The sequence below is a fragment of the Emiliania huxleyi genome (genome assembly GCF_000372725.1).
Source record: "Emiliania huxleyi CCMP1516 unplaced genomic scaffold EMIHUscaffold_90, whole genome shotgun sequence".
Taxonomy (NCBI): Eukaryota; Haptophyta; order Isochrysidales; family Noelaerhabdaceae; genus Emiliania; species Emiliania huxleyi.
This window is the reverse complement of record NW_005195300.1, coordinates 85,563-96,380: the sequence shown is the minus strand read 5'-3', so window position 1 is coordinate 96,380 and position 10,818 is coordinate 85,563. Positions and strand designations below refer to the sequence as shown.

Below are 10,818 nucleotides of genomic sequence, written 5' to 3'. Positions count from 1 at the left end.
ATGCGCCCCACCCTCCCTCCCCCCACCACCGTTGCCCTCGCTGCCTACGCCGGCAAATCCAATACTGCCACCGTCAGTCACTGCTCCGCCATCGGCGACTCCGCCACCGTCTTTGCCGCCGCCGCAGTCACCACTCCCATCCTCTCCACCGCCAACAGCGCCACCGTCGTTGCCGCCACCAACGGCTCCGCCACCGTCCTCACCACCGCTGGTGATCATCCTGTCGCCCGGGCAACACACGCTCGCTGTGAGCTCGGGCTGGGAGCTAGCCACGATTGTCAAGATTTCGAGCGGTGGTGATAGCGCGCGGAGGGTTCAGGAAGACGCCACCGTCGAAAGCGACAAGCTCGATCTTGGGCGGTTTGTGCCATGCGCTCGCAGCTACGAGGGAAACGAGTGGGAGGTGGTTGCGCCGCGAAAGGGGGGCGCCTCTACGCTCGTACAAGTCATCAACTGCACCGCAACTGCATGCAGTCTCTCCATACCGGACGACTCGTACACGTACCTCCTCCGCACCGGGCAGGTCGCTGACCTGTCGGCACGGTATCGCGGGATGACATCGTCCGCATGGAACAAGCGAGGCGCGTGGCATTTTCTCGAGCAAGCAACGTTTGGGCCCACGCACTCGGCGATTGACAGCCTGAGCGCTGCGTTCGAAGATTCTGCACCGCAGCTCGCTGACTTGGTGGATGCACCCGAAGTGCCACCACCCACGCCGCCCGCGCTGCTCGAATGGGTTTTAGACCAGATGTCTATGGAGCCAACACTCCACCGCGCCTATGTTCGCCGCCGCGCAAACTCACGCCTCGAGACGGTGAGTGACGTCGGCCGCCCGCGTGGGGCGTGCGAAGCTGGTGCGCGGTGGACCCGAGTCGCCATTCGCGGGGACGACAAGCCTAAGAATATCACCTTCTCCAACGTCTCAACCGCCGGCGGGCAAAGTGTTTCGGCAGTGTACATTGGTGGTGTGCTCAGGACAGAGGTCGACCTGGCACAGCTGCGGCCATATGGAATGGACCACGCCTGCGATTGGTGTCAAAAGGGCTCCCTTGAGCTCGACAAGACCTATGTAGTGTGCCTCGTTGAAGAGCACGAGAATGGCTTGGTGCGCATCGGATCGCGTTGCAACGGGCATCTAGGCAGTGACGCGGATGACCTAGTGGAAGTATACAACCCGATGATCCGCCTCTCCTTGCTCGATTACCCGACGACTGACGAATACGGCCTGCCCATTGAGGCGCTCACCGTCCGTGGCGACAATGAGGCACCGACCACGCGTGGGGCGGCAACCACTACCTGATGGGCGGCAGCGTGAACGGTGGGAACATTCGTGGCGCCTTCCCCGAGCTCAGGGTTGACGGGCCGCAGAGCCTTTCCTCCAATGCGCCCATGCTACCAACCTCGTCGTGGGAGGCGATCTGGAAGAACCTTGCCCAGTGGGTTGGCGTCGAGGACAGCCAGCTAGAGGCCGTCATGCCCAACCTGCGGAACTTCGGTAATGACAACCTGATCCCGTACACAGACATGTTCCGTTCTTGAGTAGATTTGAGTGGAATGCAGGTGTAGCGACTGGAACTCGCATGTGTACGTACTTTTAGCTTAGGGACTTTCTAAAATTCTTTTTCACCAGGGCGTAAAAGACGCTGACCTGCCGTGAAGCTGCGGGGTCCCGCACCCCCCAGGGGCCAATATAAAAATGTGTTGTATATGGAGGTCGAGGACGGCGAGAGCTGCACTGTGTGCATGAGCCACCTTTCGCACCGTTCGGAACCACCCATGCGGCCACGCGACGCTCTGCGAGCTGTGCACCAATCGCGCGAACGATTCCGCGCACAACTAGCACGCGCCAGTTCGCACCTGTGTCGAGCCTGTGTGCTGTGAGAGAGAAAAAATCCTCAAAAAAAAAATCCTCCCGCCGTTGCAACTGCCATGTCACGGCCGGTCGGCTGCAGCTCTCGCCTCGCTGGCGGCGCGGTCTGGTGCCGCGGCGCCCAGCTCTCCTGTGGGCTCGCGGCGGCTCGCCGCCGCGGTGCCGAACAATGTGATCAGTCTGGATTCGTCCCGGCGTGCCGCCGGTGCCGCTTCCTCGCCAATTTTTGGCTCGACCAGTTTGTCGACAAAACTGTGCCAGAGCCCCTGCTGCTCGACTAAGCGGCGGAGCCGGCCCGTCGCGGCCGAGAGGCGGTGCGCCGACACCGGGGCTACGGCTCGGGACCGTTTCCAGGCTCTCTCGAGCAACCTCAAATTTGGCCGATTTTGTGGATCTCAACCCTGCTGCTCTCTGACCACAACCTCGCGGCCCGCTGCGCGACTCTTCGAGCGCGAGAGGAGTCGTCTACGAGGCGGCGGCGAGCGCAGGCGGCGGCGGCGCGGCGGCGCGGCGGCGGACCGCGGCGCAGACAACGGCAGGAATCTGCGGCAGGCTGCTGCCTGCTGCTACAGCAGCTGCTGCTGCTGCTGCTGCTCCGCCGCTGCCGATTGTGGACACGATTCCCCCGATCACCCCGCCCGCCCGCTCCGCCCCGCCCGCCCGCCTCTCCCCGCTTGCCCGCCCGCCCGCCCGCCCGCCCGCCCGCCCGCCCGCCCGCCCGCCCGCCCGACCACCCATTCCCATCACCATCTCACATACCTTCATATAGGCGCTCGAGTGCTCCTCTCGCTGCCTACTCGCTGCCTCGAGGGAGGAGGGGAAGATGTCGAGCTGAGCTTGCCTCGCTTGTACCGAGGCCCCTCCCCGAAAGGCAAGTCTTAGCCACATGAAATCCGAGACCCCTCCCCACCACCCCAATCCCCCCACCCCCTTGCTCCCCTCCCCCCCTCGGGAGGGCCGAACTGAGGCGCCCGTGGGGACCCCGCAATTCCCTTCCCCCCTCGGAGGGCCGGACTGAGGCGTCGAGGGCCCCGCTCTTTCCCTCGCATAGCGGCCACTCTTCGGATCGCTGGTCGAGCGACCCGGGGGATGCCCCGCGCGCCTGACCCAGGCGCGGAAACGAATCTGCGAGGCGTGGCCGCTCATGCGGCCCGATGGGGAGGAGGGGAAGACGTAGGGCGTGCTTGCGCGCCTTTCCGAGGCCCCTCCAACCCACCCGCGCTAGGTCTCGGGTTTGACGCATGGGGTCACACCCGCGAAACCCGTGAACTAGCCGGGGCAGTCGGAGAAGGGGCAACTCCGTGCACTGACGGTCGGCCGTCAGAAAACACGCCTCCGTGGCTCGGGTTACACCAATCCTCGCTACCCAACGCGGCCAAAGGATATCCACCTCGAGAACCTCGAGAGAGAGAGAGCCGTGTGTTGTTTAAATTCTTTCTCGAGCCTGTCTGCTGTGAGAGAGAGTTGTTTTTCTAACTTCTTTTTGAGAGTGGAAATCATGACAATGAACCTGCTCCTCTTGGCGAGCGGCTTCACCCTCCCGTCCTTGCGGCGTGCATTTCCAGCTGTCAGGCCCTCGGATAGCTCGCTCGCTAGGCTTCCATCTCATCGCGTCTGCATGGCGGTCGACAAGACCAAGGAGGGCGAGTACCCGCACCCGCACGACGACGACTACAAGTTCGGTGACATCACGCTGCGAGTGATCCGCGACATGACTGGAAACGCCGACTACCGGTTCGGCGACGGGTCCAAGGCGATCGCGTCCGCCACCACAGACGCCGCAGAGGCCGCAGCCGCAGCGGTCCTCGACGCAGGCGGCACCGCCGTCGAGGCTGGAGCGGCGGCCAAGAAGGTGCTGGACGATTCAGGGTACCAGGCGCGCGCGCTGCAGTCCTTCTCCGCTGCCCTCTCTCGCATCGCAACCACTCCAAAACTCCCGCCGCCTCAGTTTGGCGACCTGACCAAGGGCGCCATCAAGGGGTTTGAGGGCCAGGTGCGGTCCGCGACGGGCAACGAGGAATACAAATTCGGGAGCCGCCAAACTTCACTTGTTACCGCTCGCCCGTGACATGGTCCCGTAAGCGGTCGTCGCGTGTTATAGGGACATCTCCAAGACCTTGGCAAAGGGCCTGTTCGGCGCGCTCGAGAAGGGTGCGGCCGCGGCGAAGAAAAAGATCGACGACTCTCCCTGAGGGTAGAGGGAGCCGCAGCGCTGCCATCGGTCTACCCGTTCTCTGCGCGATCGTGTGTTTACTCTCCGGAGAGATGCTGTTTATTGTACTGGGCGCGCGGCGCACACGCGGCGCGCAGGTGCTCTCGTCGCGCGTCGTCATACACCCCCCTGCCACGAGAGCTCCCACCTCGATTTTGGAATCTATGTATCTCTAGACTCTACTCACAACTCTCAGAAAATAATGGACAGTACAAAATTTCTTGAAGACAGAGTCATGTAAGTCGAAAGCACTTCTTCCAGACCGCATCGAAGGCGAGCGGAGAGTCGGTAGTCTGGTCGACGTTGGCGGCGTCGATCCTCAAAGAGATGTTCACCGTCGCCTTGTGGACGGTGCACCACTGCACGAGTTGGTCGACGCTGACCGCGTTCGTCGTCGCGCGGTCCTGGAGGGTCATCGCGCCCGTCGCCGAGGGTCGTTTCGCAAAAGCGGGCAGCGGCACCTCGCTGCCGGTGACCTCCGTGCCCGGTGCGGGAGCCGCCTCGTCGTCTCGCCTACCGCGGACCAACCCAAGTCACGATTTGTCATGGGACGGTGCGAGCGAGGCCGGTAAATCCACACCGCGGGTTCCAGATGACAAATATGTCGCCCAGCTTGAGCGGCAAGGTGTACTCATTGGGCAGGCTGTGGAGGCGCAGCATGGCCACGGCAGCCTATGGTATCCTTTCGCACGTCGACTTCAGTGTACGAGGCTGACCTTCGCCGAGCAAGCGTGTGGGCACCCGGCGCAACACTGATCGTGAACCGCGCTGGCTTCTCGAGCCTGGCCCCGCTTCTCCCCTCATTGCCTGTGTTTCGGGGCCATCTCTCAAACGCGACCTTTGGCACGGGTGGGGTGAGCGCGACGTTGCTAAACAGCTCGAGGCTCAGGATGCACATCTACGAAGGGGGTAAAGACTTCATTCTCGAGCCGGCTGCCAACTTTGACATCGCTTCTGCCGGTCCAGGCGTGAGTGAAGACCACACCATCCTCTTCCCTGCGGAAGCAGCAGCTCCGCTATTTGGTGGGCGTCAGTCAATGCTGCCGAGCGTCGCGCGCGGCTTCGAGCCGCGCACCCGTAGGGATGTGACTGACCGGCAGCTGAGCGCACTCGGCACCCTGCCCGACGGCCCGCCCTACGGCCGGCTCTCCTCGTGCCCGACCGACGACTCGTTCACGAGCGGCATCGGCATTGTGGTCGACCATGGCTTTGCTGCTCGAGTCGGTGGCACAGAAGCGTCGGTGCTCGCAGAAGTCGCGTCGCTCCTGAGCAGCGTCAATATGGTATATCTTGATCAGATCGGGATCGAGCTTCGCCTCGGCGCCGTCATCATCAACCTCGACGCGAGCGGCGATCCAGACATCACTGGCCCCAATCACGCGCCGGCGATCCCAGGCCAGCGTGACAGCTGCGGTGCTGAGATCAGCGACTCCTACACTAACGAGACGGGGCACGCGGCGGCTACGCTGCAGCTAACCTCCATCGCGGTGAGGAAGGGCACCACCAAGCTGCTCGGTCGTCTAGCCAACTGGGCGGGGCGCGCAGCGCCTCCGTGCCCCGGCTGCTCCTCGTGGCATCTCCTCACTGATTGCTTCCCCGCACCGGGAACGGTCGGCATTGCCTTGCCGGATTCGGCGTGCCTGCCTCTTCGCAGTCGACGAGGCGTAGCGTACGACTTGGACGTGGCGTGTGACGGCGAATGCGACTTCCGCCTCCCGAATGGGAACGCCGCACGAATCGGCTACCGCGTTGAGGAGGAGTGCCCTGCTGGAGAGTTCTTGTGCCAGGCACCCGTCGGGCTAACCTCCTGGACGGGAGCCAGGACGTGGCGGACGCTCGCACACGAGCTCGGGCACACATTTGGCGCGAGCCACACCTTTGGACTGGGCGGGATCATGGACTACCAAGGCGGCGGAGAGCAGTTTTACGACAACGGCGATATTTGCAGCTACGTCGACAGCATCCTCGCCGGCAGCTCACAGACATGTCTTGTGTCGCAGAAGGCGGTTTGTGGCGATGCTTTGTTCAGTATCGGAAGCACGGAGCAGTGCGACGATGGGAATGGGGTCGATGGAGACGGCTGCGACGCCAACTGCCAAGTCGAGTGCGGATACGAGTGCACCGAGGACGGAGGCCGTTCGAGCTGCTCGCCTCTTTGCGGAAACGGCGTCGTCGACTTGGCTCACAACGAGGAGTGCGACGACGAGTCCGCGTGCTGCAGCGAGTGTAGGCTTGTTACTGGGGCTGAATGCTCGGACGGTGAATGCTGCAGCTCGTCTTGCCATCTCGAGCCGTCCAGCAAGGCGTGCGGTGATGGGCTCGGCTCCTGCGGCGCCGAGGGCCGGTGCGACACCTCAGAGGCGTTGCTCTGCTCTGAGGTCCAGTTCGGTGGGTCCGCGATGGACGGGCCGTGCGAGAGAGCAGCCGATGCGTCCTGCCACACTCACTGTGCGACGGCTCAGGGCACATGCCTCGACTTGACCACGGTGCTTGGCTACTGGCAACGCAGTCGTGCATACCTCGCAGCGGGCACCCCGTGCGTTGCCGCATCTGGAGACCCAGGCAAGTGCAACCGGATTGGCGAATGCGAGGCAGCAACCCGATGCGGCGACGGTATCCTAGAGGGTCGCGAGGAGTGTGACGACTCTTCGGCGTGCTGCGATCAGAGCACGTGCCGGCTTGTTGCTGGCGCTGCTTGCTCTGGTGGAGAGTGCTGTAGCAGTGAGTGCACCTTCTACACCGCGTCCACTGCGTGTGACGGCAACGCAGGCTACTGCCATCGTGGGGTATGCGAGATCAGTCAGCCTCTGTGCTCGTTCACGCTCGACGGATCCCGCGTGGAGATCGACACGGAGGCCTGTCCGATTGGGTCCGGCTTTCCAGGGGACCCTAATGCTGCGTGCGCAATGTCGTGCAGGCGAGTCACAGCTTCGCGCGCTGGCGACGCACCTGGGTCCTGTGCGAGTGGCGACACCTACGGCTCTCGCTTCTTCTTGCCTGAAGGCACGCCGTGCAATGCGCAGACGAGCACTTCTGCTCTCGCACCCGTCGTGCCAGGTGTCTGTCTCACTGATGCCGATGGCTCCAAGCGCTCGTGCCAGCAAACTCCGTGCGCCGTCGACCCGACTGTGCTATGGCCGCCCGTTCCACCTCCATCGCCGCCGCCGTCGCCGCCACCGCCGCCACCGCCGCCACCGCCGCCACCATTGTCGCCACAAGCGCAAGACTGCAACGGTCGGGGGAACGGCGGCGTCGGAGTTGGCGCGTGCTCGGCCGTAGTTACGTCTGGGCAGTGCTGTCGAATTGTTGCTGAGGGTTGGTGCCATCAGGCGTGCTGCGCGGCAGGGGAAAACTGTCCATCGCCGACCCCGCCCCCGCCAGCACCACCGAGCCCACCAGCTTCTCACTACGTTCTTTGCGGGAGAGCCAACGGTTGTTCGGCAGAGGCTCCCAGGCTTGCGAATCCGGATGAGCGGTATCGGGTGCGCTGCTGCTCCGATACGCCCAAGAGCGGGTGGCGTCGGAGAGATATGTGCTCGGTTTGGGCAGAGTCCAGGTTTCCCACCATGGACGGCTGCCAGCACGGGAAAACGCTCGCCCAGGCCGAGGCTATCTGCGCGGCTGTCGACGCGCGGCTTTGCTCCGTCGATGAGCTCGCCACCGACTGCGCCAAGGGAACAGGATGCGGGCACGACTTCGGTCTCGTCTGGGCGGTAGACGTGCCACCGTCACCACCATCGCTGCCGCCGCCGGCCTTGCCACGACTGCCGTTGGCCGTGCTCGCCGTTGCCGGGTGTGGCGAGGCAATGTGCGTGCTAGCGGAGGCGCAAGGTAGCGTACGTTGCTGCAGCGACGACGATGGGAGGGGAGTCTCGGCGTGCCCTGTCGACCAGCCATATGGTGGCAATTCGCGAGCCGTTCGCGTCTCGGGGCTACCTGGCGTTACAGGCGTCAACGATGCAACACTGCATGAAGCAGCACTGGCATGCGAGGCCCACGGGTACCGCCTGTGCGGCGTCGACGAGCTCAAGTCGAAGAGCCACGCGTGCAGCACCGGCTGCAACTACAACGACCCAGCATACCTGATGTGGAGCGAGGAGGCTTGCGCGCCAGCAGAGCTACTGCTTGAAGACACGAAGGTCGCGGCCGACAGTGGCGCGCGCCTGTTCAAGAGGCCGGCGGCTAGCCTCGAGGAGTGCGCGACCTCGTGCTACAACAGGTCCGAATGTGGCTTCTTTGCCTACAAGCCGGATGGGAGGAACAACTGCATGGGCGGCCGTAGCGCGTCTGGGCACGCTCACCACCCCGGCTTCAACTTTTATAGACTACTTGCATAGCGCATGATTTTACGCAGTGTCGTACATTATTTCTTCGGTTCTGGGTACGGTACTAATAATGAACCCGAATCGCGCCGCTCCGGCCTCCGCCTCGGAAGGGGCTCCGGCCGGCCGGGGCCCACCTCGGACTCGCGAGAGAGCGGAACGGCACATCGTCGCGATGCGACACCGCATGCTCACGCCCCGCACGCCTTCTTCCGCCCCTTCCCTTTGACCGGCAGCAAGATGCGCAGCAGCTGCGGCGGCGCCAGGTGCTCTTCGTCTCCGTCGTCGTACTGGACGAGGAAACCGTCCCGGGAGGAGTGCGACGCTACGGCGCCCTCGAAGCGGCCGAGGCCGGGGAAGTGCTTCGAGACTCGCCGGCCGACGAGGTGCTGCGGCGCCGCGAGCGCCAGCTTGACGAGTGCAGCCAGCGGCACGTCCTCCTCGTCGCCGTCAGAGTAGAGCACGCGGAAGAGCGAGGCGTGGTGCGAGACGACAGTGCCTGAGACCGGAGGGCGGTCGAAGGCGGTAGCAGGCGGGAGAAGGCGGGAAGGCGGGAGAAGGCGGGAGAAGGCGGGAGAAGGCGGCCCCGAGAGGTGCCAAAAAGAGCCGCGATCTCCCTACATCTCCCGCAGCTCTCCCCATATCTCCCGCGCCCGAGAAGGTGCCGTGGCGCGGGAAGAGCTTCCGGACGGCGAGGCCGACGAGCGCGGCGGGCGGAGGCACGTTGAAGGCGTCGGAGTCGGAGTCAAGCAGGCCGCCGCACAGGATGCCGCCGCCGCCGCCGCCGCGTGCGGCGCCGTGGCGTCGCTTGGCGCCGCGGGGCGGCGCGGAGATGGCGTGCGCCTGCGGCGGAGATGTGGGGAGATGTGGGGAGATGTGGGGAGATGTGGGGAGATACGGGGAGATACGGGAGATACGGGGAGACACAGGGAGATATGGGGAGATGTGGGGAGATGGGACGGTCTGCCAAGGTACCGCCTGCATTGTGACGTCTGTCAGCCACACGTTGCACCCAAACCTAATCAATAGTTCCTCGCGATTGGCGAACACCGCTCTTCTTGTTGATGGCCACGCGGTGCCGCCAGACTTGCGGTGCGGCGCGTCGACGGGGCGGGCGCAGTGCGCGACGCGCGGGTCGGCGGCGCCTAGAAAAAAAAGAAAAAAAAACGGGGCATCGGGCAGGAGGAGCCCGCGCGGTGCGTCACGCACGAGTCGGCGGCGCCTACAAGGAGGAGAGACGCGCGATTGCGCGTGCGGAAGGCGGGCGGGGAGTGGGCGGGGCGGGCGGGGAGTAAGGCGGGGCGGGCGGGCGTGCGGCGCGCCGTCGGCGAACACGTTGCAAAAGACGAGGGCCGTGCCGCAGGCTGGTTGCACGGAGAGGTTGAGCTGTGGGGAGATACAGGGAGATATGGGGAGATGAGGGGAGATGGTTGCACGGAGAGGTTGAGCTGTGGGGAGGGGAGGGGAGATGTGGGGAGATGTGGGGAGATGGCTGGTTGCACGGAGAGGTTGAGCTGTGGGGAGATACAGGGAGATATGGGGAGATGAGGGGAGATGGTTGCACGGAGAGGTTGAGCTGTGGGGAGGGGAGGGAAGGGAAGGGAAGGAAAGGTAGAGGGCCGTGCCGCAGGCTGGTTGCACGGAGAGGTTGAGCTGTGGGGAGGGGAGGGAAGGGAAGGGAAGGGGAGGGAAGGGAGACTTGCACGGAGAGGTTGAGCTGTGGGGAGGGGAGGGAAGGGAAGGGAAGGGGAGGGAAGGAAAGGTAGACATCTCCACACACCACACAAAGGTGGGGCAAGGGCCAGGGCAGTCCCTCGCATCTCCACGCCCGGACACACGGGCAGGAGCCGGCGCGGCATTCAGAGTGCAAGGCCCGGTGCGCGTGGGGGAGCGGACCTGTGGGAAGTCGGTGCAGCCGACGCCGCGCGGGAGCGAGTTGAGGTAGACAAAGATGGTCACCAGCCGGCGAGCTCCGGGCCCGACCTCGACCTAAGGTGGGACGCCGCTCCGCATTCACAGCTAGAGGTGTGAAGAGACGCTGTTCACAGTGTGACCTCGACCTAAGGTGGGACGCCGCTCCGCATTCATCCCTGACCGCGTGATTGCCCGGCCTCGCGCCCCTCCTTGGGCGGACACCTGTTCACGGCTGGAGGTGTGAAGAGGCGCCGTTCACAGTTGTCAGGCGGTCGAGCCGGCCTCCTCCACCCGCATCCCGTCCAGCTGACTCGTGCCACCCTCCTGTACGCCGCTCTGCCGCTGCGACCGCCGCGAGCCTCTCGCGCGGCATCCCGCGCCGTCGCCACCCGCGCCGTCTCCGCCGCCGCCGCCGCCTCCGCCGCCGCCGCCTCCGCTGCCGCCGCTGCCGCTACTGCCGCCGCTACCGCCGCTGCCGCCGCTACCGCCGCTGCCGCCTC

General features: G+C 64.7%; 6 protein-coding genes across 6 annotated transcripts; 5 read left to right on the top strand and 1 right to left on the bottom strand.

Moving 5' to 3' along the window:
• EMIHUDRAFT_107349 (hypothetical protein) lies at positions 1-1,539 on the top strand (the record flags this gene model as incomplete). The annotated part of the gene is made up of 2 exons (XM_005757494.1): positions 1-211; positions 1,265-1,539. The coding sequence occupies 2 exons, from the start codon at positions 1-3 to the stop codon at positions 1,537-1,539; spliced, it is 486 nt and encodes a 161-aa protein (XP_005757551.1).
• A 374-nt stretch (positions 1,540-1,913) lies between these two features.
• EMIHUDRAFT_359956 (hypothetical protein) lies at positions 1,914-2,465 on the top strand. The gene is made up of 2 exons (XM_005757493.1): positions 1,914-2,248; positions 2,273-2,465. The coding sequence occupies exon 1, from the start codon at positions 1,930-1,932 to the stop codon at positions 2,149-2,151; it is 222 nt and encodes a 73-aa protein (XP_005757550.1). The 5' UTR covers positions 1,914-1,929; the 3' UTR covers positions 2,152-2,248; positions 2,273-2,465.
• Positions 2,466-3,360: 895 nt separating this feature from the next.
• EMIHUDRAFT_438994 (hypothetical protein) lies at positions 3,361-4,206 on the top strand. Its single transcript, XM_005757492.1, has 3 exons — positions 3,361-3,746; positions 3,819-3,934; positions 3,972-4,206. Exons 1-3 carry the CDS (start codon positions 3,369-3,371, stop codon positions 4,060-4,062), a joined length of 585 nt encoding a protein of 194 aa, XP_005757549.1. The 5' UTR covers positions 3,361-3,368; the 3' UTR covers positions 4,063-4,206.
• A 766-nt stretch (positions 4,207-4,972) lies between these two features.
• On the top strand, positions 4,973-6,975 carry EMIHUDRAFT_220204 (hypothetical protein; the record flags this gene model as incomplete). Its single annotated transcript, XM_005757491.1, has 3 exons — positions 4,973-6,460; positions 6,545-6,863; positions 6,938-6,975. The coding sequence occupies 3 exons, from the start codon at positions 4,973-4,975 to the stop codon at positions 6,973-6,975; spliced, it is 1,845 nt and encodes a 614-aa protein (XP_005757548.1).
• A 673-nt stretch (positions 6,976-7,648) lies between these two features.
• Positions 7,649-8,419, top strand: EMIHUDRAFT_220203 (hypothetical protein; the record flags this gene model as incomplete). The annotated part of the gene is made up of 2 exons (XM_005757490.1): positions 7,649-7,781; positions 8,031-8,419. The coding sequence occupies 2 exons, from the start codon at positions 7,649-7,651 to the stop codon at positions 8,417-8,419; spliced, it is 522 nt and encodes a 173-aa protein (XP_005757547.1).
• Positions 8,420-8,437: 18 nt separating this feature from the next.
• On the bottom strand, positions 8,438-10,514 carry EMIHUDRAFT_438993 (hypothetical protein). The gene is made up of 7 exons (XM_005757489.1): positions 10,465-10,514; positions 10,301-10,393; positions 9,727-9,790; positions 9,492-9,549; positions 9,383-9,422; positions 9,058-9,247; positions 8,438-8,903 (listed from the first exon to the last, which is right to left on the bottom strand). The coding sequence occupies exons 5-7, from the start codon at positions 9,386-9,388 to the stop codon at positions 8,596-8,598; spliced, it is 504 nt and encodes a 167-aa protein (XP_005757546.1). The 5' UTR covers positions 9,389-9,422; positions 9,492-9,549; positions 9,727-9,790; positions 10,301-10,393; positions 10,465-10,514; the 3' UTR covers positions 8,438-8,595.
• Positions 10,515-10,818: the final 304 nt, after the last annotated feature.